Below are 26473 nucleotides of genomic sequence, written 5' to 3' on the forward strand. Positions count from 1 at the left end.
TAGCTCCAGATTAGCTAAATGGACAATTAAAAAACCCACAACATTTCATCCCATGTTAATACGACATTCAGTCACACCTCTTTTACACCATATTTAACTTCCAAAGTAAAAAATCTGCAAAATCATGCATCTGATTAACATACTCCTGTCCATCAAAAAATTAAAAGCATGCTAATCATCTCCCAAAAGAGGATACACATTCCTATATGTCACTTTATTTTCAGGTGATGTTCAAGCCTTTTCTAGTGGGTCAGAACCCTCTTTGGTATCTATAACACATCTTATCTTAGACAGTAGGAGAATGAGATGAGAAAAAGAAGAACTAGTTGATACATACCTGACAGATTTATAATAAAATAAGGAAGAAATACTCATAACTATTATAGTCCTCATTTCTACAACTAGTCATGTGACCATAAATGTTATCTATAAATTCCTTCTTCCTTCTTCCACTACCCATTCCATATTTCCTTTGCCCTCTGCAAGTACCTTGGAGAGTCCTGATTCCTTGCCTGATGGAATGACCCAAACCTTCATTCCTGAAGAGTCTGGACTATTACTAATCCAGCCTGCACTAAATTGTTGTAGTTTTCCATTAACTTTTATCACTTTATATGGTAGTATTAAGAGCAGCCCCAGGAGATCTACTGCACTCCAGACAAAGTCTTACTTACCTCTTTGTGTAATCACAACCCAATTGCCCCTTTCAAATTAGGATCAATAGTCACAAAGCTGCCCAATGGTTGGTTAGCATGAGAAGCCCAAAGTGGACAGAAGCCTGGTGTGGCAGGCTCACTTTGGAGTTTAATAGAACTTCTGCTGAGTTCTCTGGAGGAAGCATTTCTCTCTTGGGAATTAATACCTCTGGGCCAGCAGAACCCAAAGGTGCCTTATGACTTGATGAGTCAGGCAATGTCCAAGGGTAACTCAGGTTACACGGTGACTTGGTAATGCCTGGTGGTCAAGAGTTCAGTTTCTACTAAGGCCCAAGAGCAAGCCAGAAGCTGTTTTTTTGTTTTGTTTTCTATAAATTTATTTATTTATTTTTGGCTGCATTGGGTCTTCGTTGCTGAGCGCAGGCTTTTCTCTAGTTGTGGCGAGCGGGGGCTACTCTTTGTTGCGGTGCACGGGCTTCTCATTGCTGTGGCTTCTCTTGTTGCAGAGCATGGGATCTAGGCACGCGGGCTCAGTAGCTGTGGCATGCGGACTCTAGAGCGCAGGCTCAGTAGTCGTGGCACATGGGCTTAGTTGCTCCGCGGCATGTGGGATCTTCCCGGACCAGGGATTGAACCTGTGTCCCCTGCATTGGCAGGTGGCTTCTTAACCGCTGTGCCACCAGGGAAGTCCACAGAAGCTGTTTTTCAAAAGGGGAATAGTTTTCTGCAGAAGATAGCATAGCTTTTCTCAAAATCCTAAACGTCTGTGCTGTCATTCACCTACAGGAGGCTGCCCAAAGCTCTGTACAAGTCTATCTGCCACAGACACTTTGAGATCATTGGATCTGCTGGATCATAAGGCCCCAGTGTCAGAGCAAACTGTACTGCAGCGTGGACCTGCTGCAGGGCCTTCTCTTGTTCTGGGCCATTGTTAAAAAAGACAAAAATTCAGATTTCTCAGGAAACGACTTGAAGTAATACACCCAAATAAAGTATATATTGCCTTCAAAATGCAAAGAGGCCCACTAGGCATTGTATCTCTTTCTTAGTGGTAGAAGGAGCCAGATGTGGCAATCTGCCCTTTACCTAGAAAGGGATATTGCAACATGCCCCAGTTTATTGGACCCCTAGGATTTCACTGGGGCGGGCAGGTCCATGATTTTTTGGTGGAATCTATTTCCTGTCCTCTGGCATGCTTGAATTTTACCAAAGTATCCAAGGTAGATGCCGTATCCTGCTGTAATGTAGTGGGCCAGAGTGATGATAGCCTGTAGAATTCAGTGATGATCCGTCTCTGTAGACCAGCTAGAGAGGTAATAGAGCCCTGACACAGACCAATAAAGTGTGTTGCTGGTCCTGCCTGCTGAAAACCAACTATTTCATACAGTCTTTACTATCAGGTCTAGAGAAAGAAAGTGTTCACTATATCAGTAGCTTTATACCAGGTGGCAGGGAATGTGTTGATTTGTTCCAGCAAAAAACACACACATCTGGAACAGCAGTTGCAACTGGTATCATCACTTAAGTTTATGATAATCCACTGTCATTTCCCACAATCCATTTGTCTCCTGCACAAACCAGGTATGTGTGTTGAAGGAAGATGTAGTAGAAACCACCAATCTTTTTTTTTTTTTTAACATTTATTTATTTATTTTGGCTGCGCCGGGTCTTAGCTGCAGCAGGCGAACTTAGTTGCGGCATGCGTGTGGGATCTAGTTCTCCAACTAGATGCAGGATCGAACCTGGGCCCCCTGCATTGGGAGCGCGGAGTCTTACCCACTGGACCACCAGGGAAGGCCTATAAACCACCAATCTTGCATCTTTTAAATCTTCATTGGTGGAACTAATCTCTGCAGTCTCTTCAGGAATGTGGTATTGGTTTTGGTTCACTACTTTGGTAGTTAGAGGCAGTTCTAGTGGCTTCTATATAGCATTTTCTACCATAATATTACTCCATAGGTCAGGGAACTAATTTGGTGATTTTGCCTGTTGCTGAGGATGTCAATTCCCACTACGCAATCTAGACCTGGGTTTGGGGACCCAATATGTCAACTGTGAGATGGACCCAAGTCAAAACTCCATGGATCACTTGACCTCCATAAGCCTTTACTCTGACCTGTAGCATTTTGGGCCCCCAGTAGTCCTCAAAAGTCTGGTTATTCCCTCTTCCCCAATATATAGTCACACTAGCAAATGGTCACAAGTCCTTTTGAGGAAGGCTTCGTTTTTATTCAAGAGGCTCTGTGTCAGCTAACTGTCTCGCACCTGGAAACTTCAGAGATCAACAGACTGGCTCAAGTCAGAATTCTGTTCATCAGATCCAGAGATTTTCTGTGTATACAAATCAAGTAAAACTTTAGAAGGCTGCCATCTATTTCAGTCCTAGGGACACAGTAACCAATTAGCTAAGGACAAAGCTACAGATAAGGGACCCTCTTCAAAACTCCCGGGGAGGCCTTCTTGTTCTGTTTGTATGTTATTGCATGTTCATATTTTTAATCTTATGTATGCAATTGAGGCCTTTTTTTTTTTAACCCTGTGCCAAAGAATAAGTTTTAAAAGGCCTACCACTTTTATGTGTGTGTGTGGTTGGCGGACGAAAGGTACAAGGAAGTTATTATTTTTTTTATTGAAGTAAAGTTGATTTACGATGTTGTGTTTCAGGTATACAGCACAGTGATTCAGTGATATATATATATCTATAGATATAGATATATAGATAGATATACTTTTCCAGACTCTTTTCCCTTATAGGTTATTACAGAATATTGAGTATAGTTCCCAGTGCTATACAGTAGGTCCTTGTTTGTTATCTATTTTATATACTGTAGTGAGTATATGTTAATCCCATCCTCCTAATTTATCCCTCCCCACTTTTCCCCTTTGGTAACCATACATTTGTTTTCTATGTCTGTGGGTCTATTTCTGTTTTGTAAATAAGTTCATTTTTATCTCTTTTTTTTAGATTCCACATATAAGCATATCATATGATATTTGTCTTTGGCTTACTTCACTTAGTATGATAATCTCTAGGTCCTTCCATGTAGCTGCAAATGGCATTATTTCATTCTTTTTTATGGCTGAGTAGTATTCCATTGTATATATGTATCACATCTTCTTTATCCATTCATCTGTTGATGGACATTTAGGTTGCTTCTGTGTCTTGGCTATCATAAATAGTGCTGCTATGAACATAGGGGTGCATGTATCTTTTCTAATTATAGTTTTCTCCAGATATATGCCCAGGAGTGGGGTTGCAGGATCATATGGTAACTATTTTTGTTTTTTAAGGAAACTCCATACTGTTCTCCATAGTGGCTGCACCAATTTACACTCGCACCAACAGTGTAGGAGGGTTCCTCTTTCTCCACACCCTCTCCAGCATTTATTATCTGTAGACTTTTTGATGGTGGCCATTCTGACCGGATTGAGGTGATACCTCATTGTAATTTTGATTTGCATTTCTCTAATAATTAGTGATATTGAGCATTTTTTCATGTGCCTTTTGGCGATTTGTATGTCTTCTTTGGAGAAGTATTTAGATCATCTACCCACTTTTCTTTTTTTCTTTTTGCGGTACGCGGGCCTCTCACTGCTGTGGCCTCTCCCGTTGCGGAGCACAGGCTCCAGACGCACAGGCTCAGCGGCCATGGCTCACGGGCCCAGCCGCTCCGCGGCATGTGGGATCCTCCCGGACCGGGGCACGAACCCGTGTCCCCTGCATCGGCAGGCGGACTCTCAACCACTGCGCCACCAGGGAAGCCCCAATCTGCCCACTTTTTTTTTTTTTCTTTCTCTATCTGCCCACTTTTTGATAGGGTTGTTTTTCTGTTGTATGAGCTGTTTGTATATTTTGGAAATTAATCCCTTGTCGGTCATATCATTTGCAAATATTTTCTCCCAGTCCGTAGGTTGTTTTATTGCTGATTGTCACAGCCCCTTGATTTCCCTATGCCTCGTCCTTTACCTGCACTTAATCCCGTGGTACTACCAGTGAAAATTTGAATTGTGATGCCACCGTATACCATGAATTATTCATGTTCCATCCCATCCACCAACCCCCATAAGGAGGTTGTCATTGAGCTCATCAAATATAACTAACCCAATCCCAGAATCTCATTTTAAGAGTCTGTTTCCTGGGGCCACTTCTGGTACCAATTACTCTGTCTGGGTCCCAACAAGAAACAGATGGCATAGGAAAATTTGAGGAGAGTTTATTTACATCTGGCCTATTTACAAAAGCATGGGTGTAGGGAAAATCTATCAAGGGGAGAGGATGGTTACCAGAAAATGGAGGGAGAGAGTGACAGACTCAGCTGCAGAGATCTCCAGTTGAGAAACAAAGCAGCTGGAGGCATCTTACGGGGAGGGAATTAAAGGAATACAAACTCCTACCTCACTTTTTCTAATTTCCTGAGGGGGAATCCCTGGTGAGCAAACCCAAATGGGAGCCGGAGAGCAGAGGAAATATTTATGTGGTTCATACAGGTCAATCTCTGGAGACAGTAAAGTGAGGGAGGGTGGGACAAATCCAGAGGCAGAGAGATAGCCGTACGCTGTTCCGCGATTAGATTTACAGGATAATGGAAATGCACCTAATGAACTAGGAACAAACTGCCCACACAGCATCTACAAGAAAAATTGATCTTCGGCCAGACTGTACACATCCATTCTTTGCTCCTTAGATGAAAAGGTTGATGGCATGTCTCCCTACATTTCTTCAGTGTATTGTAGTGAAAGAACTGAATTTACAGATTTCTCGACTGCTGTAGCTTCCTGTATTTTGAAATCAGGTAATGAGTCCTCCAATTTTGTTCTTTTCCAAAACTGTTATGGCGGCTTGCCTTTCCATATGAATTTTACAATTATCTTGTGGCTATCTTGTCAAAAAGCTTGCTGGGACTGGAAGGAAATACTCTGAACCTACAGATGAAACTGGGGAACTGACAAAAATAGAGGTGTCATATTCATGGATTGGAAGACTATGTCTTCAGGCCTGATTTCTCTCATCAGCAATTTTGCAGTTTTCAGCATACATGTCTGGAACATTATTTTGTTATACTGAAGTATTTCTTTGGGGGTGGGGGGCGAGGATGCTGTATCCAGCTTTGTGTCTGGATTTCTCCACTTATTTAGGTCTTCTGATTTCTTTCATTAGTATTTCTCAGTCTCAGAATACAAATTCCATTCATATCGTTAATTCCTAAGTAATTTCTGTTCAACTTTCTAAAATATCTGAACAATTCTAGGAGGTGACTGACTACTAGCAGTCCCCCGGGCATACTGTGGACCAACATCTCTCTCCTTTCCAACTGATTATCTGTTCTGTGTTTAGGCTATGAAAACAGAGTGAAATGCCAACGGTGGGACAATGAATAAGGCTGGACAAAGGTGCTCACATAATTTATTCAGAGGAGTAGTGCTGAGAATCTTACTGCTTTACCAGAATGTGAGTTATGTAAGTAAAAATGATTTCAAAGGCAAGTATTCCTAAACCGCACAGCCTGATGCTAAAGACACACCACACACACATCTGAAGTTCCAGTGGGCTTTTATTGTGATAAAGTAACAAAAATCAAGATTTTATCAACCAGCTTTTAACTTTATAAACTCAACAGACGCTCTGGTCCATATATGTGTACATACAACATAACACATTCCAACAAAAACAGCCCCACTGGAACATCTGCCAATTAACAGAAAGCCAATTTTCCCTTTCCCCGAATGTTTTCAAAATTGAGTTCCCACTGTTCACTTCTCAGTGGAACTGGTCCCTTGTGGCTAGGGACATTAAATTCTATCCCATTTTGTACTAAACAAAAAATTTTTTTCAAGTTTTAATTTTGTTTCAAAAAAGGGACTAGCGACTTGGTTTTCTCCAGGGACCCTCCCTCACAACCACTGGGTAAAGTACAGCAGCCTGTACCTTAGCAACCCAACCCTACCCCTCCCTCCCCCCCGCCCAGTATTGTCTACTGGAGAATTTAAACACACTTCTGTTGGAATCTGTCAGCTACGGAGGGGCAGAATCCAGGTGCCAGGCTAGCGCCCTCTTACCTCATGAACTGTTACCACCTTTGGACACTGAACTCTTTACCCCAAAGATGAGTTTTTAGATCAGAAAGGAGAGTGGGTTTTCTTTGGAAGTTTTAAAAAACTACCTTTAAGGATATAAAGTACAACTATAAGCTCACCAAAGTCCACTTAAATTCACCAAAGTTGACTGACGTCAGCTCCCACAAGGCCAATAATTTTGCTTGACAAAGGTTATTTTGCCAGAAAATGATTCCACAATAACAGCTTAAGAGACACAGAACGCTGAAAAAGGAGCAAATTAAAATAACATGGCTTAATTCCCAAGAACTTATTTCATCCTTTTGTTACTCATCTATAAGGTCAGGAGTGTGACTAAAGGCAGTTACTGATGAGGTTATGAGCTTCCAAAGTGTTTCTAAATCCTTAGTGCAGATACCCTCCCTTTTGGGGCAAAGTAACCTCCCTCCCACCCCTATTAAAAAAAAAAAAAAAAATCAAGTGATCAGAATGAGATGTTTTGATTCCAACAATTTACACTCAAGGCTTTGTGCTGGGTTGTCTGGTTCTAACCCAAGCATGATGGTCTCTAACACAAAGCTCATGGCAAAGGAAAGATGCTCCCATCTCATTCTGAAAACAAATATTGATAACCAGTTGCCTCCCCCCTCCCCCCAGTCTTTGGGGCCAACCCATATTATGATGCTGCGACCAACTTGAAAATAATTTAGAGATTATATTTAGGTTTCTCTCTCCCTTCTTCCTATGGAAGATCATTTTAGAATAAATTTATTCCATTCCATTACTAAGGGAAAAGGCAAGAAAGTTTCTCCATCGGAATGTAAGGAAAAGAGGAGGACAGAGGCAGCAAGCTGTGTAACAGTCCACAACCCATTACACAACTATATAACCACTGGTTAAACCAGGTGCTGAATGTAATTTAAATATTAAAAATTAGGCAAATAGTTTTCATCCAAATGAACCAGTGGAAAAATATTATCATTACTTAATATAAACACCCAATACTGCAAGGAACACAAAAACAACTTCCAATAGTAACAATGCTCCTTATTGTAAGGGCGATTAAAAAAAAAAAAAAAAAAGACTAGGCTTTGACCTAGTCCTTTGAGCATCTTTCCATTTAACAATTCCTATTCAAGAGACAAGCACCAAAACTGGACAGCTGCCTCTACAAGACTGTGTCCAATAGTGGTGTCCCAGATAGTTTTAAGTGCCACTCCTCATCAGAGGCTGTACTTCAGTAATACTTTCAATTTAAAGTCTGTGCTTTTAGAGGGACCCACAGGCATGTGGCACCAGGCAGAGCACAGTCTGAGGATGGCAAAAAAGACTGCGCTGCTTAGTTACCCACACACTCTAGCGAGACACAAAACTTCATTTATGAGCATTCCTTTTCTTCTATAATGAATGATTCCTCTTATCTCGCCAGAGGTGGGGGAGAAAGAGAGCTGCATCAGTACAAGGGCAAGATTTTTGGTCAAAAGTTGATGCCTTTTAAATTCCCTCCCCCCACCCCTCCCCGGAAAAAGGTTACTTCCTTAAGTAGGCCTTGTATTTAGTAACCAACATTGGCTGGATAGACACATGTGGCTTGGCTACCAGATAAATGGGTTATTCTTTTTGGGGTTTGTACTGTGCAGCTCTTGCTACAGTTTTTAAGGAGTTAGGGCTATGTCTGATCAGGAGGCATCTGCAGGATTTTGATCCTCAAGGAATTCTGGGTGTCACAATTTTGCTTAGAACTAGGCAGAGTCAAAAAGCCACTCTGAATAACTGATTTCTTTTTCCAGATGAGTTAAGCATGAAAGTTTATGCAGGACACATCTTGCAATATTTTAGGGTTTTGGAAAACAGTGGCATATGGAAATCAACTTTTTTTAATTTTATTTTTTCCTTTTTTTAAAAAAAAATCCTAGATGCCTCCTAATTGACCTAGTACACTGGGTTAAAAGGGAATTAAAAACATTAAAAAAAAAGTTCACTGGTTTTGCTTCATCTCACTCCTTTTGCCTGGAGATCAGGCCAAACATCAAGCATGTTGGGAGGGGCACAATTTAAAGCAACACTATTGACTGTAACGCATTTGCCAGCAATTTACAATGCAAAATGACAGATAATTCTTGTCACAAAGCAAGAGGATGGCAAGCAGCTTTCTGTAGCATCAAAGTTAACAGCTCTCAGGGGTTGCCCATTCCTGCAAGTTTATGTATCAAGGTGGGCAGAGGGCAATACACTTACACAGTACAGGAGAAGATCCACAGAAAGTAAGCCCCAGAACTGCTAATGTCACCACAGCTGGTACTGGCTAATATTCTGAAATGCAAATCCATGCTTTATACATATACTGCTCAAAGAAACTGCCACTCAATCAAACTGCCACACTGCAAGGCAAATTATTCTTTGTCCCCTTTTGCTGAGCTTGAAGTGTTTCTCAAACTTTTAAAAAGGGGGGAAGAAACATTATCAGAGAGAGTGTCTCAAAAATAACATCTTGAATTACAGGTTTCTGAAGCTTCCTTGCTCTCTCCGTCAGGCCTCCTCCAAAGGTACTATATGAGACAAAGTGTGGCAGCAGTGATCCCAGACTTCTGGGTCCCTTTTCCAACAGAGGATGTCCCTGTAGAGGTCTGTTCTCTACAGTAAGAAGCCAAAGTACTTTTTTAGAATTTAGTGTTGCGGAAAACTGAGCCCCTCTCATCTTTAGCTGCTCCCATAATCAATCTAATCCCCTTAATCCCAGCAACCTTCATCCAAAAAAAAAAAAAAATATATATATATATATATATGTATATATATATATGAACCCAGAAAAAAACCTATTTACAAAGTTTATACAAGTATACACACCCAATTTTCTATGGGACACGCTTTGCCACAGAGGAAAGAGGGTCAAAGGCTCTGACACGTCTACACATCAAGTGCCATAACTGCTAATGGAGGTGTATGTAAACCAGTCTTTAGTGTTCTGCTATAGAGCACAAAAGGCTTGTCATATGGCTCCTGCAATGATAGACTGCTCTTTCCTTTGGGAGCAATGATGTTGCATCTACTCAGCCCAGAAGAAATTTTTACTTGGGATTGTTTTTTTTTTTAAAATACATGTATTTACAGTGCGGATGAACTGCAGTTGCATATCAACTCCTCCACATAAAGAAAAAGAAAATGGTGTTTAACATTACTAATACGTTTCATCTTCCAGCCCTGGGCTTGAGTATCGGGTAGAAAGGGAAGAGAGAGACTTCAACTTGAAACCAAAACGGAAAGACAAAAATTTTAAAAAGAAAGAAAAAAGAAAAAAAACAATACTACTGTTGATTCCTTGGGCTGTGTCTAAAAGATGATATTCTGAATGGTCTCATAGCATAAGGCACTTTGCACAAATAAGTAATAAGCTCTTCAGGCTTAAAAAACGGATGAGTAACCAGGGAGAAGTTGAAATGCACTCAAGAGTCAGCTGTTGGAGAATTTTGAAATCGCAGACAAGCTTGTGTTCATCAAGATTCTTCTCTTTTTAGGGTTTCTCCCCTTCTCTTCTTTCTCCTCCTTCCTTGTCCCCCTTCCCCAGAAAACATTTTTAAAAAACCAGCAGTTAGTGCAACTAATGTTCAGTCAGCACACAGTGCAAACAAGTGGAACAAAAAAGGTAAATTCCTTTTTAGCTTTTTTCTCTTCACCAATTAAAAAAAAGAAAAAATGTCTGAGCTCTTTTAAGTCTTCATAGTTCCAAAATAAAAGAAGATGAAAAACCCACAAAGAGAAGAGCATCCCCCCAAAATCGATGTGTCACAGATCCAAACGAGCCTTCTGTAGTTTGTCAAAACCTAAAGAAAAAAGAAGCCTAAAATTAATGCCATGAAAGCAATACGAACTAGGATACATAGGTGTTCACAATCCCCATCCCACTGCTCTCTATAACAGCTTCTACCGAGCCTGTCTGCCTACTATAGAATTCACTCAGGATTAAGGAATTTCTGCTATGTATCCCAGAGACAGAATGAAACCCTGAAAGTTCTGGTAACAGGCAGCAGTCTCTATGACAATTAAAAAAAAAAAATTTTTTTTAAACCGTACATGAACTCAACAGCCTACCAATGTATTAGCAAACATGGGCTAGTTTTATATTTGTCCAAGGGTTTTGTGTTTGACATTTAAATTAGGATAAAAAGGTTAAAGTGAGGAGAGTAATTTGAAAAACCTAAAAATAGTAACAGGTAGAATGTTCACTGCTGATTTGGAAACTAACAGCTCTCAAATTAAATCAGAGTTTCCTTAGAGGAATGTAGGCTGTTTTAGGGGTTTTTCCCTATGTTAAGCCTTGTTTTAAGCATTTCTACCAGAGCCCAACAGTCACCAAAAGATGAGAAACCATCTGCAGGAAACCAGAGTGGGCATTTAAAATAAGACAGTTATCATCATAACCTGATTACACCTTTAGCAATACAATTTTACAGGTAATTTAACATAATTTATTAAGGTTCCCATTAGAAATTAAGAGTGAACACTAACAGAGATGACCGAGTGATAAAGAGCAAAAATATTTTCATATTCAAAATCGCTAAGATTCTTTTTTGTTTCCATTATTTTAGAAGTCTGAATTTGTCTTAAGTACTGCTCACGTACTACATTACTTAGGAAGACTATATTCAAGTGAACCGCATTTATAGATTCGCCAATAAGATCACAACTACAACTTCAAGATACTTCCTGTTTACTGTCATTTATGCCAAGAGGTATTTCATCCTTTACTGCTAATTATATATCGTGGAACATCAACTTTCCCCCAGGAAAGAGGACCTTGATTTCCCTTCTTTAAACATTATGCTCACTTTGCTATTTTGTCGGGTACACACATGCTTGTTAAGGTTTCTCATCTTCTACAGGCTCGCTGTGGTATTCTGCCACATACAGGCTCTTGTCAATGTTACTCGGGATAGGTTTGATTTCTGTTCCCAGCTGCTCCTCAATACTTTTCAGGTTGAAGCGATCATCATATGTGATCAAGTTGATGGCTAAGCCAAGATGACCAAAGCGACCTAACAAAAACCAATTTTAATTAATGAAACAGTTAAACATGGGAATCAATGTACAAGCACTAGTCTATAAGTGGCAAATCCATACAGGATGTATGTTTTGGTTCAGTGCCCTTCTGAGTATATGAACTCACACACACGTTACAACGTCAGGTTTCACAGCCTCAAGTAGCACTGCTATTTTACCTTTGTCAAATGAAAAAACGGGTGCTCATTTCTGTCAAAAATTGCCAGAATATACATACTAAACAGTACAGTTAGAGAAGTGAGCTTCTCATTTGTGAATCTTAAATTAAGCATAAAGTTATTTTAACTTTTTAAAATAAGTGTTCTGGAAGAGTTGGAAATTAATTTGATATATCAAACAACTAAATTAGTTTTAATTCACTGTTCTAACTGCTACCACACTCTACAAAGGAACAAAATTTAGTGATTAAACTTCTCAAACAACCTCCACAAAGAACATCTCCTTCCTTTTCCTCACCTGATCTTCCAATACGATGGAGATAGGTCTCTGCCAGCTTTGGGAAGTCAAAGTTTATTACCACATTCACAGCTTGTATATCAATACCTCGGGTAAACAAATCTTAAAAAAAAACCAAAAACACAAAACTCCATTATATCCTTCAATTTGGTGCCATAATACTCTTTAACATGTATTTCTAATGTAACCTAAGCTTCATTCACTTCATCAGTAATTCAAAAGCATTTGCAAATTACTGGCATTATCTGTCATGCACATTACCATAAGCAGCTTTCTGCTCAACAAGTTACCTTTTCCCAGTCCTGTAACAAAGTTTTAAAAAAATGGTCTAAGGTGACTGTGCAAATCAAGGATGACTGATAAGCTATATACTCATAAATGAGTCTCAGGAGTGTAATTTTCTTCAGTCTATTTTTGAGTATTTAATCCAAGGTTAACAGAGAAAATTATTTTTAAAAATTTTGTTGTGTAACGTAGAATACTTCTAAAAAGACATAATCCTCTAGCAGTAATTATTTATGCTTTGTTTAGAATTCATTCATCCCCTTCTGCTAAATGATTTATAAGAGGCCTGAGGTAAGCTAATATGCAAGGCTATCCCTTCTAATTCTTTTCTAGTCCCACAATTATTATGCTAATTTAGACTTTGAAAAATACAGGTAGGGGGCTTCCCTGGTGGTGCAGTGGTTGAGAGTCTGCCTGCCGATGCAGGGGACAAGGGTTCGTGCCTTGGTACGGGAAGATCCCACATGCCGCGGAGCGGCTGGGCCCGTGAGCCATGGCCGCTGAGCCTGCGCGTCCAGAGCCTGTGCTCCGCGATGGGAGAGGCCACAACAGTGAGAGGCCCGTGTACCGCAAAACAAAACAAAACAAAAACAATACAAAACTATGTGTAAACGAAACAAAATACTTACCAGTGCAAACAAGATTGCGGCATAAGCCATTTCGGAAATCATGAAATACACGATTCCGATGTTCCTAGGAACAAAGTAACGCATTTGATTTGATTAAAACTCACACAAGCCCCCAAACTGCCATGATTTTTTTCTCCTACCCAAAGTTCTTTATACCCAAATTATTTTTTACATGAATGAGAAAGGAGCCAAATTCAATACACATAAATTAAAAACAAAAGGTGAAAATAATTAACCATAAACTAGTTTCCCATGGGAATAAATATGAATACATATGTATATGCTGCTTATTATCTCAATTCTTAAAGGTATTTTTCGGGCTTCCCTGGTGGCGCAGTGGTTGAGAGTCCACCAGCCGATGCAGGGGATGTGGGTTCGTGCCCCGGTCGGGGAGGATCCCACATGCTGCAGAGCGGCTGGGCCCGTGAGCCATGGCCGCTAAGCCTGTGCTCCGCAACCGGAGAGGCCCGCGTACCGCAAAAAAAAAGGTATTTTTCTTTTTTGCTGGAGTGGATTTTTAGTGATAATTTTCACCATACTTCTAAAATATTTCAAACAAAAGATGCCAAAAGTTTGGCTTGACCAAAACATCTACTATTTACCTTTTCAGTTATTATATACAAAAGCTAAAAATAACTACTTTCCAATTTAAAAACAAGAATGAAAACATACACTGACTCTAGCAAAAGCAATAAATCTAGCATCTGGTAAACATTTTTTCAACACAATGTTCTTCCATTCTGAAATATTCTCTTCAATTTAATACATTCATTTCCTGTGACAATTTTAATATTAGGGGCCTACAAGAAGGTATCTGATCCATGACACTAAGCTTCTTTGAAAACCATATGTGAGTTGATTAAGTTCTTAACCCGTTAGCCTACAGAAACTGCTTTCTTATGAAATTTCACAACGTCAGCACAAACACAAAATGTTGTCTTGTGATAGTTTTGAATTTATTTTCTGTTGAATTAAGTTCTGAAATATAGATTGCATCCTTTTCTACAGGCAAATAGTAAAAACAGATGTACCTGAGGAGGTACACAGAAAAATCAGAACCTTCTGCAATGATGGAAATGTTCTGTATCTGTACTTTCCAAAACTGTGACTGCTAGTCACATGTAATACGGCACTTCAAACGTGGTGTGACTGAAGAACTAAATTTTATTTTTTTAACATCTTTATTGGAGTATAATTGCTTTACATATCCCCTCCCTCTTGCATCTCCCTCCCACCCTCCCTATCCCACCCCTCTAGGTGGTCACAAAGCACAAGCTGATCTCCCTGTGCTAGGTGGCTGCTTCCCACTAGCTATCTATTTTACATTTGGTAGTGTATATGTCAGTGCTACTCCCTCATTTCATCTCAGCTTACCCTTCGCCCTCCCCATGTCCTAGAGTCCATTCTCTACGTCTAGGTCTTTATTCCTGTCCTGCCCCTAGGTTCTCCAGAATCATTTTTTTTTCTTTTAGATTCCATATATATGTGTTAGCATACGGTATTTTTCTCTTTCTGACTTACTTCACTCTGTATGACAGACTCTCAGTCCATCCACCTCACTACAAATAACTCAATTCCGTTTCTTTTTATGGCTGAGTAATATTCCATTGTATATATGTGCCACATCTTCTTTATCCATTCACCTGTTGATGGACACTTAGGGTGCTTCCATCTCCCGGATATTGTAAATAGTGCTGCAATGAACACTGTGGTGCATGATTCTTTTTGAATTATGGTTTCCTCACGGTATATACCCAGTAGTAGGATTGCTGGGTCATATGGTACTTCTATTTTTAGTTTCTTAAGGAACCTCTACACTGTTCTCCATAGTGGCTGTATCCATTTAAATTCCCACCAACAGTGCAAGAGGGTTCCTTTTCTCCACACCCTCTCCAGCATTTATTGTTTGTAGATTTTTGGATGATGGTCATTCTGACTGGTGTGAGGTGATACCTCATTGTGGTTTTGGTTTGCATTTCTCTAATGATAAGTGATGTTGAGCATCCTTTCATGTGTTGTTGGCCATCTGTATTACTTCTTTGGAGAAATGTCTATTTAGGTCTTCTGCCCATTTTTGGATTGGGTTTTCGTGTTTTTTGCTATTGAGCTGCATGAGCTGCTTGTATATTTTGGAGATTAATCCTTTGTCAGTTCCTTCGTTTGCAAATATTTTCTCCCATTCTGAGGGTTGTCTTTTCATCTTTTTTATGGTTCCCTTTGCTGTGCAAAAGCTTTTAAGTTTCATTAGATCCCATTTATTTATTTTTATTTCCATTTCTCTAGGAGGTGGGTCAAAAAGGATCTTGCTGTGATTTATGTCATAGAGTGTTCTGCCTATGTTTTCCTCTAAGAATTTTATAGTGTCTGGCCTTACATTTAGGTCTTTAATCCATTTTGAGTTTATTTTTGTGTACGGTGTTAGGAAGTGTTCTAATTTCATTCTTTTACATGTAGCTGTCCAGTTTTCCCAGCATCACTCATTGAGGAGGCTGTCTTTTCTCCACTGTATATTCTTGCCTCCTTCATCAAAGATAAGGTGACCATATGTGAGTGGGTTTATCTGTGGGCTTTCTATACTGCTCCACTGATCTATATTTCTGTTTTTGTGCCAGTCCCATACTGTCTTGATTACTGTAGCTTTGCAGTATAGTCTGAAGTCAGGGAGCCTGATTCCTCCAGCTCAGTTTTTCTTTCTCAAGATTGCTTTGGCTATTCGGGGTCTTTTGTGTTTCCATACAAATTGTGAAATTTTTTGTTCTAGTTCTGTGAAAAATGCCATTGGTAGTTTGACAGGGATTGTACTGAATCTAAATTTTAAATATTGTTTAATTTTCACTTATTTATTTAAATTTTAACTCTTTTAAATTGCCACCTGTGGCTAGTGATTACTGTATTAAATACTAGCCCAAATCTAAGAATATGCGGAAGGAAGGGAATAAAATCTCACATTTCTATTATGCTTGGCAACTTACAAACTACTCATTCATACATAATCTCAATCTTCCTGACAACCTTGTGAGGTAAGAATGTGTACTATTAACCCTGTTTGTAGTTAGAAAACCTAACCTCAGAGAGGTTAAAATGAATGGTCCTTTGCCTGCTAAGGAATAATTTATTCTTAAACTCACAGCATTTGGAAGAGCATTAAAACAAAACAAAATCCAAGAAATACTAAGAAAAAGGTTTTTAAAAAAATCTATACAAGTTCAAGTTTTATACTCACCTGCCTCATTTTAGCATGGATATAGAAGCAAGAATAACCCAGTTGAGAAATCTTCTTGGCTAGCAATTCAACTCTCTGAGAGGAGTTACAGAAAATGATCGACTGGTTTATCTGAAGCTGAGCACAGGGGGAAAACAAAACAAAAGATGACGTAAGGAAGGAAAACAAAAACCTTCATTAACTTTGCCAAATCTTGAAAATATCATCTAAGACTCAGAATCTCATAATATAAGAAAGATGCAAAACTGTAAAAATTTTAAGTACTATTTCATTTACATAGCAGTTGAAGATAATTTTTATTGTAGAGTAAGTTTTATTGTAGCAGAGTATTTTTCATAAGGGCTGCATAATTGCCAACAGGAGTAAAACACAATTCTCATTACTTGAGGTAGTTATGTTCTATACAGTTACTGGAAACACTGAATTACTGAATATAGGACCACTGCTTCCAGGGGAAATACAGGGTTAGGTTCCTGTGAGGAACACTTAACTTCTTCATCAACGGGCCAACAGATAACCTTGTTTTATGTGTGTTACTGATTTTATTTTTTTGGCCCTGCCACACAGCTTGCAGGATCCTAGTTCCCTGACCAGGGATTGAACCCATGCCCTCTGCAGTGGAGGCGCGGAGTCCTAACCACTGGACCACCAAGGAATTTGGTTTAAACAGTGTTACTGTTTAAAGACACCTTATTTACTCATGGCCCACAGTTCTGTAACTCATGCCTTTATGAAGTTTATCTAATACATTATCTCTGCAAGGCACATCAGTCTTCTTGTACTTAGGAGCGCTGGACAACACTTCTGCACTATGCCTAGGGGCCATTTAAAAGAGTGAAATCAACAGAAAAGCACAGAAATGTGGGAAATGTGGCACTAAATAGACGGTGAAAAGGGTGCTCATTTATAGTATGAGCTGAAACAAGAAAGCAGGGGGAAACCGCACGAGGTCTCAAATTTTTCACGTATGTCTGCAAATGACGTCAAGAGCACCTGAGTACTGACTTTGGGGTGACAAGGAAATTTTGGCAAATTTGCAAAAACAGAATCTGCCTACAACGGAACAATTATAATTACTGAGAATAATGAGGATTATCTGTAATTAAGGTCAAATTATTTTAGAATCAAATTAGAAGTGCCTGTGACTTGACAATCATACACTATCAGCTTCAGATCAACAACACAAACTACCTTTAGGAAAAACTAAGGAATTTTTTTTACACTGAAAATGCTGAGAGGGACTTCCCTGGTGGTCCAGTGGTTAAGACTCCGTGCTCCCAGTGCAGGGTGCCCGGGTTTGATCCCTGGTCAGGGAACTAGATCCCGCATGCTGCAACTAAGAGCCCACATGCTGCAACTTAAAAGATCCTGCATGCCACAACTAAGACCCGGCGCAGCCAAATAAGTATTTAAAAAAAAAAAGAAAGAAAGAAAAAGAAAATGGTGAGAAAACTGATACAACTGTTTTACTGAGGTTAAGTAGTAAGTAACGGACAACATTCAGCCGCTGAAGCCTAACAGACTTACCCTGGAGAAAAGTGTGTTGAGGCAGTGTACTTTTTGGCGCTCAGTTACATATGCGTAGTACTGGGTTACTCCCTTCAAAGTTAGTTCCTCCATCAGGTTAATCTCATAGGGTTTCTGCAAATGGGAATTCTGAAAAAAAGAAGAGTCTCATAAGAAAGCAGAGTCTATTTCTTAAACTCAGAATATATCTTCATACATTTCTGCCTGACAAACTCTTAAAGAATGGAGCCCTCTTTAAAACGTTATTATCTGTCATGGAAGAAGTAAATTACCATAAAATGGGAGATATAACATTCAGATATACAGCTAAGTTACTATTTTGTACTTTAAATATAGAATTATGCTGTAATCAATTTATCTAGAACCAATGGCTATGTCAGTCTGACACCAAAAGCTAAGTGAACAAATAAGAATCAAATTACTTTTGTATCTTAAAAAAATTTATGCACAACAAACCTTAATTGATCAGCTGAAGAAAAAGCCCCAAACTTGAAATCAGTGTAATAAAGACTAGTAGTAAGGTATAATTATGGATAAAGATATACTCATGGACAACAGAATAGTACTGCTTCCAAGTACAGGTTTATACTCACCATGAACTTCTGTACACTAAGAGGGAAAGTAGCAGAATATAATAAAATCTGTCTGTTTTTAGGTAGCGTGAGAATAATATCCTCCATTATCTGCACAAAATCCTGTGACAGCAACTTATCTGCCTGTAGTACAAAGAGAAGACAATCTTAAACACAATGAAATAATGTCTAAGGTCTTTGGTTAATAAGGCATCATCCAGCAAGTTCATGGAATGCTCCTGGTTGTAAACAGTAAGTCCTCTGCAACACTGCGTAGTCCAAAGGCACCAAGACACGTTACCAGTGATTCAGAAGGGGAAAAGTCTGTAATACTCATCCTCCAAGGAAAAAAAGTCCCAGACAGAAATAATCCTTGTTCCCATAACAAAATTTTAATGTGACTTCCATTACAGAGACATTATAGTATAGTGGTTAAAAGTACAGGCTACAGAGTCAAACTACCTGGGTTTAAAACTTGTCTCCTGGGCTTCCCTGGTGGCGCAGTGGTTGAGAGTCTGCCTGCCAATGCAGGGGACATGGGTTCGAGCCCGGTCTGGGAAGATCCCACATGCCGCGGAGCAATTAGGCCCGTGAGCCACAACTACTGAGCCTGCGCTCCGCAACAAGAGAGGCCACGATAATGAGACGCCCGTGCACCGCGATGAAGAGTGGCCCCTGCTTGCCACAACAGGAGAAAGCCCTCGCACAGAAATGAAGACCCAACACAGCCATAAATAAATAAATTAAAAAAAAAAAAAAACTTGTCTCCTTATCAGCTATGTTGGGAGGTTTCTTAACCACTATTTTAGTTTCCACAATTTAAAAATTAAGATGTCTTCTTACTGTAGTAACTACTTTATAGGATACCTATCTTATAGGATTCTTGCAAAAATTAAATGAAAAAACACGTAAAGCACTTAGTGCTACCATGCAGTAACTAATAAATGTGCTCTCATTACTCAAAGATAAAAACCTGTTCTGAATAGATCATGACGAAACTGCTCTAGTAATCTAAAACACAGACCAAACAGGAAAATAACTTTAAAAACATCAACACTGGTTTCTTATATGTATAAAACACTGCTAGGTCCTAAGGATGCAGAGCTGAATAAGTTCTTAAAAGGCACTTATAACCTGGTGAGATAACACATTATAACAGAGACGAAAAAACAAACAATACAAAGCTGTATGTTAAATGAGGGGTTAGAGACATTACATGCTTCTTAAGATGAATCACAGAATGGAAAGAGACTTTGAATGAACTTGGCTTTGAGATTATTCAACAACTTCTCTCACTGAAAAATAAAAACCTCGCTTTACTAAGAAAAAGACACAAGGCTGATTTAGTCCTATAAATTCCTATCATCTATTGTTTTTAAAGGGTAAAACATGTTTTGTAAGCAAATTACTTTGAACCGACAAGAGTCATGCATTTATTAAAAGGTCATAGGGACTTCCCTGGTGGCAGAGTGATTAAGAATTCACCTGCCAATGCAGGGGACATGGGTTTGAACCCTAGTCCGGGAAGATCCCACGTGCCACAGAGCAACTAAGCCCACGTGCCACAACTACTGAGCCTGCAAGCCACAACTACTGCGCCTGCGTGCTACAACGACTGAAGCCCGTGTGCCTAGAGCCTGTGTTCTGCAACAAGAGAAGCCAACCCACCGCAACAAAGAGTAGCCCCCGCTTGCCACAACTAGAGAAAGCCTGCGTGCAGCAACGAAGACCCAATGCAGCCAAATATTAAAACAAAACAAAACAAAACAAATAAAAGCGCATAAACACAAAGAGGTTATGCTTCATTCACTGGCAGTTATGAACAAAGCCAGAGTAGTACAGAATAGTATATTTCCAAATGAAGAGACATTACCTCATCCAATACTATCATCTGGACATGATCAACTTTTGCTACTCCTTTCTTGATAAGATCCAGGATTCTCCCAGGGGTAGCTATCACGACATGCACTACACAAGATTAGAAAACATATTTTCGTTAATTTTAGTTGGGGCAAAAAGGATATAGTAAAGGTTTATATCATATATTTTATCAGAAATACTGCTGTAGAAGCAGGAATAATACAAAGAGGCACAGATGTGTTTTAGAATATGGATTTCCATTTCATCTTTGGTTGGCTAGAGAATACCTGTTAGTTTCAGTGCTACATGGGGGTGGGGCTACAACTTCCCAAATCACCTGCTCCAAATAAGGGGCATACTTCCTTGTCTTGGGGCAACCCCCAAGGAAAAACAAAAGGTATGCCAAGCTTCTGATACAGTAGCTTGCCTTTAATCTAGATCAAGGGTCTTCCGAAGACTGTAATAAGGATCAAATAAAATAATCATTTTAAATAACAGGACAGCACAAAGAATATAATGATTAAACTAATTAAATGATAATCATATGTAAAATTTTGACTAAAATTCTATGTATAATTTTATATAAGTGGATTTCATTCTTGCTGTTTTCTTTTTTCACTAAATAATGTACCATGGAGAACTCTTCATTAAAAAATGAATACAGGTCAGCTTCACTCTTTAATGGCCGTGTAGAATTCCCTTCAGACTATATCCAATGTATTTTAGCCAAACTCCCTTGACATTCAGGTTGCTCCAAGTTTTTCAGTACTATAAACCATGCTGTAGTAAACAACCTTGCATTTGTCCAGTTATTTCTTCAAAAAAAGATTCTTAAAAATATACATTTATAATTTTGAAATATAATGCCAAATTGCCCACCACAGAGATTATATCAACTTATACGCCCATGTTGCAAGACAGCCAACTTTTCCACAAACTCACATTACTGGTTACTAATTAGCCTTGCCAATCTGAATTAACCTTGTCAATCAGACAGGTACAATATCACTTTACTGTTTTTATGTACAATTTAAAAAATTAGTAAGGCTGAATATTCTTTCTATTACTAAAACAATTTGTTTTTTTTGCTTGAATGAAATGGTCATTTCCTTTATTCATTTTTATATTGCAATGTTTGTTCCTTATTAATTTAAAAAACAATTTTAATAAGTTACTGAAAGGAAACACCTGTGTGTGGAATTACAGAGAGCCAGCCACCTTACATCAATCATTTCCTACCTGTATCATCAAGCCTCATTATGTCATCCCGTAAATTGGTTCCTCCTGTGGTTGCCATCACTTTAGCCCCTCCCATGTGTTTGCTGACCTGGATGCAAATTTGACTGACCTGTAGAGCAAGTTCTCTAGTGGGAACAATCACCATTGCTGGAAAATAACAACAGAGAAAACAGAAAAAAAACAGCATATATTAAGAGTTTAAGAAGCTACAGAAATATTTCCCCTTGTAATTAAGACACTCAAATGAATAAATTTCCTAAAAAAAAAAAAAAAGAGAACCTATTATAGTGTTCCAGATTTAGACTATTCCTCAGTAACAATGCTATACAATTCTTGTACTCTTATTTACAAACCCTTAAAGGGTTCTTTGAGTTGTCAATTATTAGCCCAAAGTTCATTAATATTTTAGTAAGAGATTCACTAGTCAAAATACCCAAATAAGAAACTCTTGCCACCCAGTTCTATTTACATCATATGAAAGTAAGTAACAGAGAGAGGGCAGAAATAATAATTATAGATCAAGAAAGCTGGGGGAAAAAACAGCTGAAAATTTAAGAAAAAGCTTCAGAGATGAAAACTTAACTCTATTAGCTTACTCTGGGTACAGTTATGGAAATTTGTTTCTTCCTTACTGCCTAACCTCTTAAAATCCCCAAACCACAAGGCTTTAAAGAGAAAAAGTTCATGTTTCTACAAGGAACTCTGCAGACACACAGCTGTCACAAGAAACATTTCAGTTCCATAGTTTGTAAGTATCTATGTCAGATAATTTAACTTCTCAAGATCTTAGCTTTTCCTATCTATCTATAGGACGATAATCTTATTTTGCCTATCTCACTGGAATGTTGTCATAGCTGTGTAATATGTAAAAGAACTTTGAAAACTAGAAAATCTCTTTAAAAAAAGTTAGGAATCATTTTTACAAGACAACCAGGCCAAAAACCGTGAAAAGGATAAATACGAATTCCAGATTATTTAAGTTCTGACTAAAAAAAAGATGGTAATCGCTCCAAGATTTAAATCACCATTTACAGTTTAAACAAACAACTAACCTTGTATATTGTCCTTCTTCAGGTCTAGCCGTTCAAGTAAGGGAATGAGGTAGGCACCGCTCTTGCCTGTTCCGTTTTTTGCTCTAGCTAAAATATCCCTACCAGATAAAGCAATGGGAATGCTCTCCTCCTAGAAGAGATAAGACAATGCAAATTACTTGTGAATAAAAACAGTACATAAGCAAATTCTTCTCTAAAACACACTGAAAGTATACATAGCTCTTTGGTATTATTTTGAAGCATTTTACAAGAATAAGTAGAGACCAAATAAATTAGCAGGAACAGTCCACGTCACCATCAGTATCAACTGACATTTACCAGAGCTGCTTATAAAATACATACTCAAGTAATAAAAAAAACTGTATATGTAAGTCTGCATGTGCAAATGTGTTGTCTAAGGAAGCTGAGCATCAACAACCAAGACGAGTAACTTGGGCTAACATCATGAATACATAGAGGAAAAAAAGCAAAGGACATTTCACAATTAAAAACTGGACGAAAAGACAGCACAAACAATATTCAAAGGAGAGACTGTAATAAGATATTCTGAGACTAGTAAACCAACTTGACCACAATGAAAAATTGTAAGTTGGACAATTTATCCCTACACAAAACAGGAATCAGCTGGAAAAGTTTAACCTCGGGTCCTATTTGATTTTTTTAAAAATCGTATTACATAATGTCCAATGTCTGTCTCACAGCCAACTTCCGTCCTGAGATGTGCTCAACTGGAGTCTCAACTCTATTCCAGTTATCTTGATCCATGGTCACATTACCAAGGCTGACTTCTCATTTTCATATTTGGCTTAGTTGGTCATATGTGTTTTGAAGAAGATAGTATTTCTTATTAGGACAAATTTCCTAGACAATAGCAAAGGATTCCTAACGATTACTAAATATTAAATACACATATATGGAGAGAAATTTAAAAAGTAAAACAGGTATAAACAGAGAGGAAGCAGAACATTTCGATTTCTAAAACTAAACATTTTAATTTCTAAAACTAGAAAATTAGGAAAATAAATTAGGAAACGAGATTCACAATCACTAAAATAATTAGCTCTTTCTATGCTTGAGCTAATGACCAAAAAAAGTATCTCTAGCACTTTAAAACTGTTACTGAAGGACTTCCCTGGTGGCACCGTGGTTAGGAATCCGCCTGCTAATGCAGGGAACACGGGTTCAAGCCCTGGGCCGGGAAGATCCCACGTGCCTCGGAGCAACCAAGCCTGTGTGCCCCAACTACTGAGCCTGTGCTCTAGAGTCCATGAGCCCCAACTACTGAGCCCTCGTGCCACAACTACTGAGCCCTCGTGCCACAACTACTGAAGCCCATGCGCCTAGAGCCCAAGCTCCGCAACAGGAGAAGCCACTGCAATGAGAAGCCTGCACACCGCAATGAAGAGCAGCCCCCGGTCACCGCAACTAGAGAAAGCCTGCGCACAGCAACAAAGGCCCAACGCAGCCATAAAAACCAAAAAAAACCCCACACCGTTACTGGAGAAATATCTAAATCATAAGCATCATGACTTTCATTTCCCACCATGACTCTTATTCTAGAACCCCAATCACAGGGGTCAGATGGGTTCCATATGGTCAGAATAACTAACACAGCTGCCAGAACAACTGCGAAAATGATCCAGTCATAATACTCTATTACCTTGTTCCTACAGCCAGCATTAAACAGTCTGCTTATTATGTATGGTAAAGCAGGTCAAAGAAGAAAACCTTGGTTTTGACCCTTTGGTCTTGATCTCTTCCGTCCTACTTTGAGTCAACTCTATTAATCTTTTGTTGTCCTGAAGGCCCGTTATCCCCATGAGTTCATTCTCTTCTATGGTTTTTAAACAGGCTACCTGCATACTACTCAGTTCTACAGCAGAAAAAGCTAGGTAGTCTCCCAGTGACTTCCTGAATCAGGTTCTTTAAAAGGATAAGACTTCTGGAAACCATAAACAAGACGAAAAGACAGCCCTCAGAATGGGAGAAAATATTTGCAAATGAAGCAACTGACAAAGATTAATCTCCAAAATATACAAGCAGCTCACACAGCTCAATATCAAAAAGACAACCCAATCCAAAAATGGGCAGAAGACCTAAATACACATTTCTCCAAAGAAGACATACACATGGCCAACAAACACATGAAAGGATGCTCAACATCACTATTAGAGAAATGCAAACCAAAACTACAATCAGGTATCACCTCACACCGGTCAGAATGGCCATCATCAAAAAATCTACAAACAATAAATGCTGGAGAGTGTGTGGAGAAAAAGGAACCCTCATACACTGTTGGTGGGAATATAAATTTATACAGCCACTATGGAGAACCGTATGGAGGTTCCTTAGAAAACTAAAAATAGAACTACAATATGACCCAACAATCCCACTACTGGGCATATACCCAGAGAAAACCGTAATTAAAAGAAAACACATGCACCCCAATGTTCACAGCAGCACTATTTACAACAGTCAGGTCATGGAAGCAATCTAAATGTCCATCAACAGAGGAATGGATAAAGAAGATGTGGTACATGGGCTTCCCTGGCAGGGCAGTGGTTGAGAGTTCGCCTGCCGATGCAGGGTACATGGGTTCGTGCCCCGGTCCGGGAAGATCCCACATGCTGCGGAGCGGCTGGGCCCGTGAGCCATGGCCGCTGAGCCTGCGCGTCTGGAGCCCAGGCTCCGCAACGGGAGAGGCCACAACAGTGAGAGGCCCGCGTACCGCAAAAAAAAAAAAAAAAAAAAAGGAAAAGGAAGATGTGGTACATATATACAATGGAATATTACTCAGCCATAAAAAGGAACGAAATTGGGTCATTTGTAGAGACACGGATGAACTGAGAGTCCTACAGAGTGAAGTCAGAAAGAGAAAAGCAAATGTCATATAATAACGTGTATATATGGAATCTAGAAAATGGTATACATGATCTTATTTGCAAAGCAGAAAGAGATTTGGACGTAGAGAACAAATGTATGGATACAAAGGGGGAAAGGGGTAGGGAGGGAGGGACTGGAATTGACACATATACATTATTGAAACTATGTACAAAATAGACAACTGATGGGAACGTACTGTATAGCACAGGGAACTCTACCTAATGCACTGTGGTAACCGAAATGGGAGGGAAGTCCAAAAGGGAGGGGATACCTGTATGCGTACGGCTGATTCATTTTGTTGTGCAGTGGAGGCTAACAAAACATTGTAAAGCAACCATACTCCAATAAAAATTAATAAAAAAAAAAAAAAGATAAGACTTCTGAATGAAGTAAGACAGGGCAGAATTAGATTGGGGGTATCCTAATTCCTATTTGGGGTTTATCTTTTGACTTAAAGGCCATTCACTGACTTCTATTCCTCTACTCTGACAGGACTTATGCTCTACAGAAACTGTTTAAGGACAGGACTTTAACAAAGTAAGCTAATCTGTAAGTTAAGATGCACTGTATTTCATCTCATATGGTGATCATTATGATTAGCAGTCAGGAGATCCAGTATATCCACACCGTCTCTTACTACTGTTTCCTGGGAAGATTAAGTAATATGAAGCAAGAGAATTCAAGTCCGACTCACACAGCTTTGAAACCCAAGAGGAAGTCATGGGGAGCAGCCAGGGAGAAGAGGAAGGAGGAAGGAAGCTAAATAATTTTTAAAAACTTACTGAGATGGACACTATGCTTAGATACTTAACGTTAATTATATCCTTTCAAGTTAGGTACGTTTTGTTTTACAATTGACAGATGGATCCTCAGACTGTTTTACTGAAGGTCACAAAGCAAGAAATGCTAGAACCAGGATTTGAACTTCGGTTTGCAAACAGAGAAATTGGTACCTCATATACCACTAAGTACAATGTAC

General features: G+C 39.1%; 1 protein-coding gene across 8 annotated transcripts in view; it reads right to left on the minus strand.

The window, feature by feature from the left end:
* Positions 1–6190: 6190 nt before the first annotated feature.
* The window catches only part of DDX6 (DEAD-box helicase 6), a 34405-nt gene continuing 14122 nt past the window's right edge, over positions 6191–26473 (minus strand). For 5 of the 8 annotated variants that reach the window (XM_033434461.2, XM_033434462.2, XM_033434463.2 and 2 more), the window contains exons 5-14: positions 22612–22741; positions 21560–21706; positions 20334–20428; positions 18482–18604; positions 17889–18017; positions 16362–16478; positions 13139–13202; positions 12225–12326; positions 11537–11743; positions 6191–10531 (exon numbers count right to left, since the gene is read on the minus strand). In XM_033434461.2, the coding sequence (XP_033290352.1) occupies positions 11568–11743; positions 12225–12326; positions 13139–13202; positions 16362–16478; positions 17889–18017; positions 18482–18604; positions 20334–20428; positions 21560–21706; positions 22612–22741 (1083 nt within the window). In that variant the 3' untranslated portion in view covers positions 6191–10531; positions 11537–11567. The remainder of the gene's footprint in view (positions 10532–11536; positions 11744–12224; positions 12327–13138; positions 13203–16361; positions 16479–17888; positions 18018–18481; positions 18605–20333; positions 20429–21559; positions 21707–22611; positions 22742–26473) is intronic. The other 3 variants (XM_033434466.2, XM_004273326.4, XM_033434468.1) reach the window with 1 other exon arrangement.

This window comes from Orcinus orca, chromosome 8, assembly GCF_937001465.1.
Source record: "Orcinus orca chromosome 8, mOrcOrc1.1, whole genome shotgun sequence".
NCBI classification, from domain to species: domain Eukaryota; kingdom Metazoa; phylum Chordata; class Mammalia; order Artiodactyla; family Delphinidae; genus Orcinus; species Orcinus orca.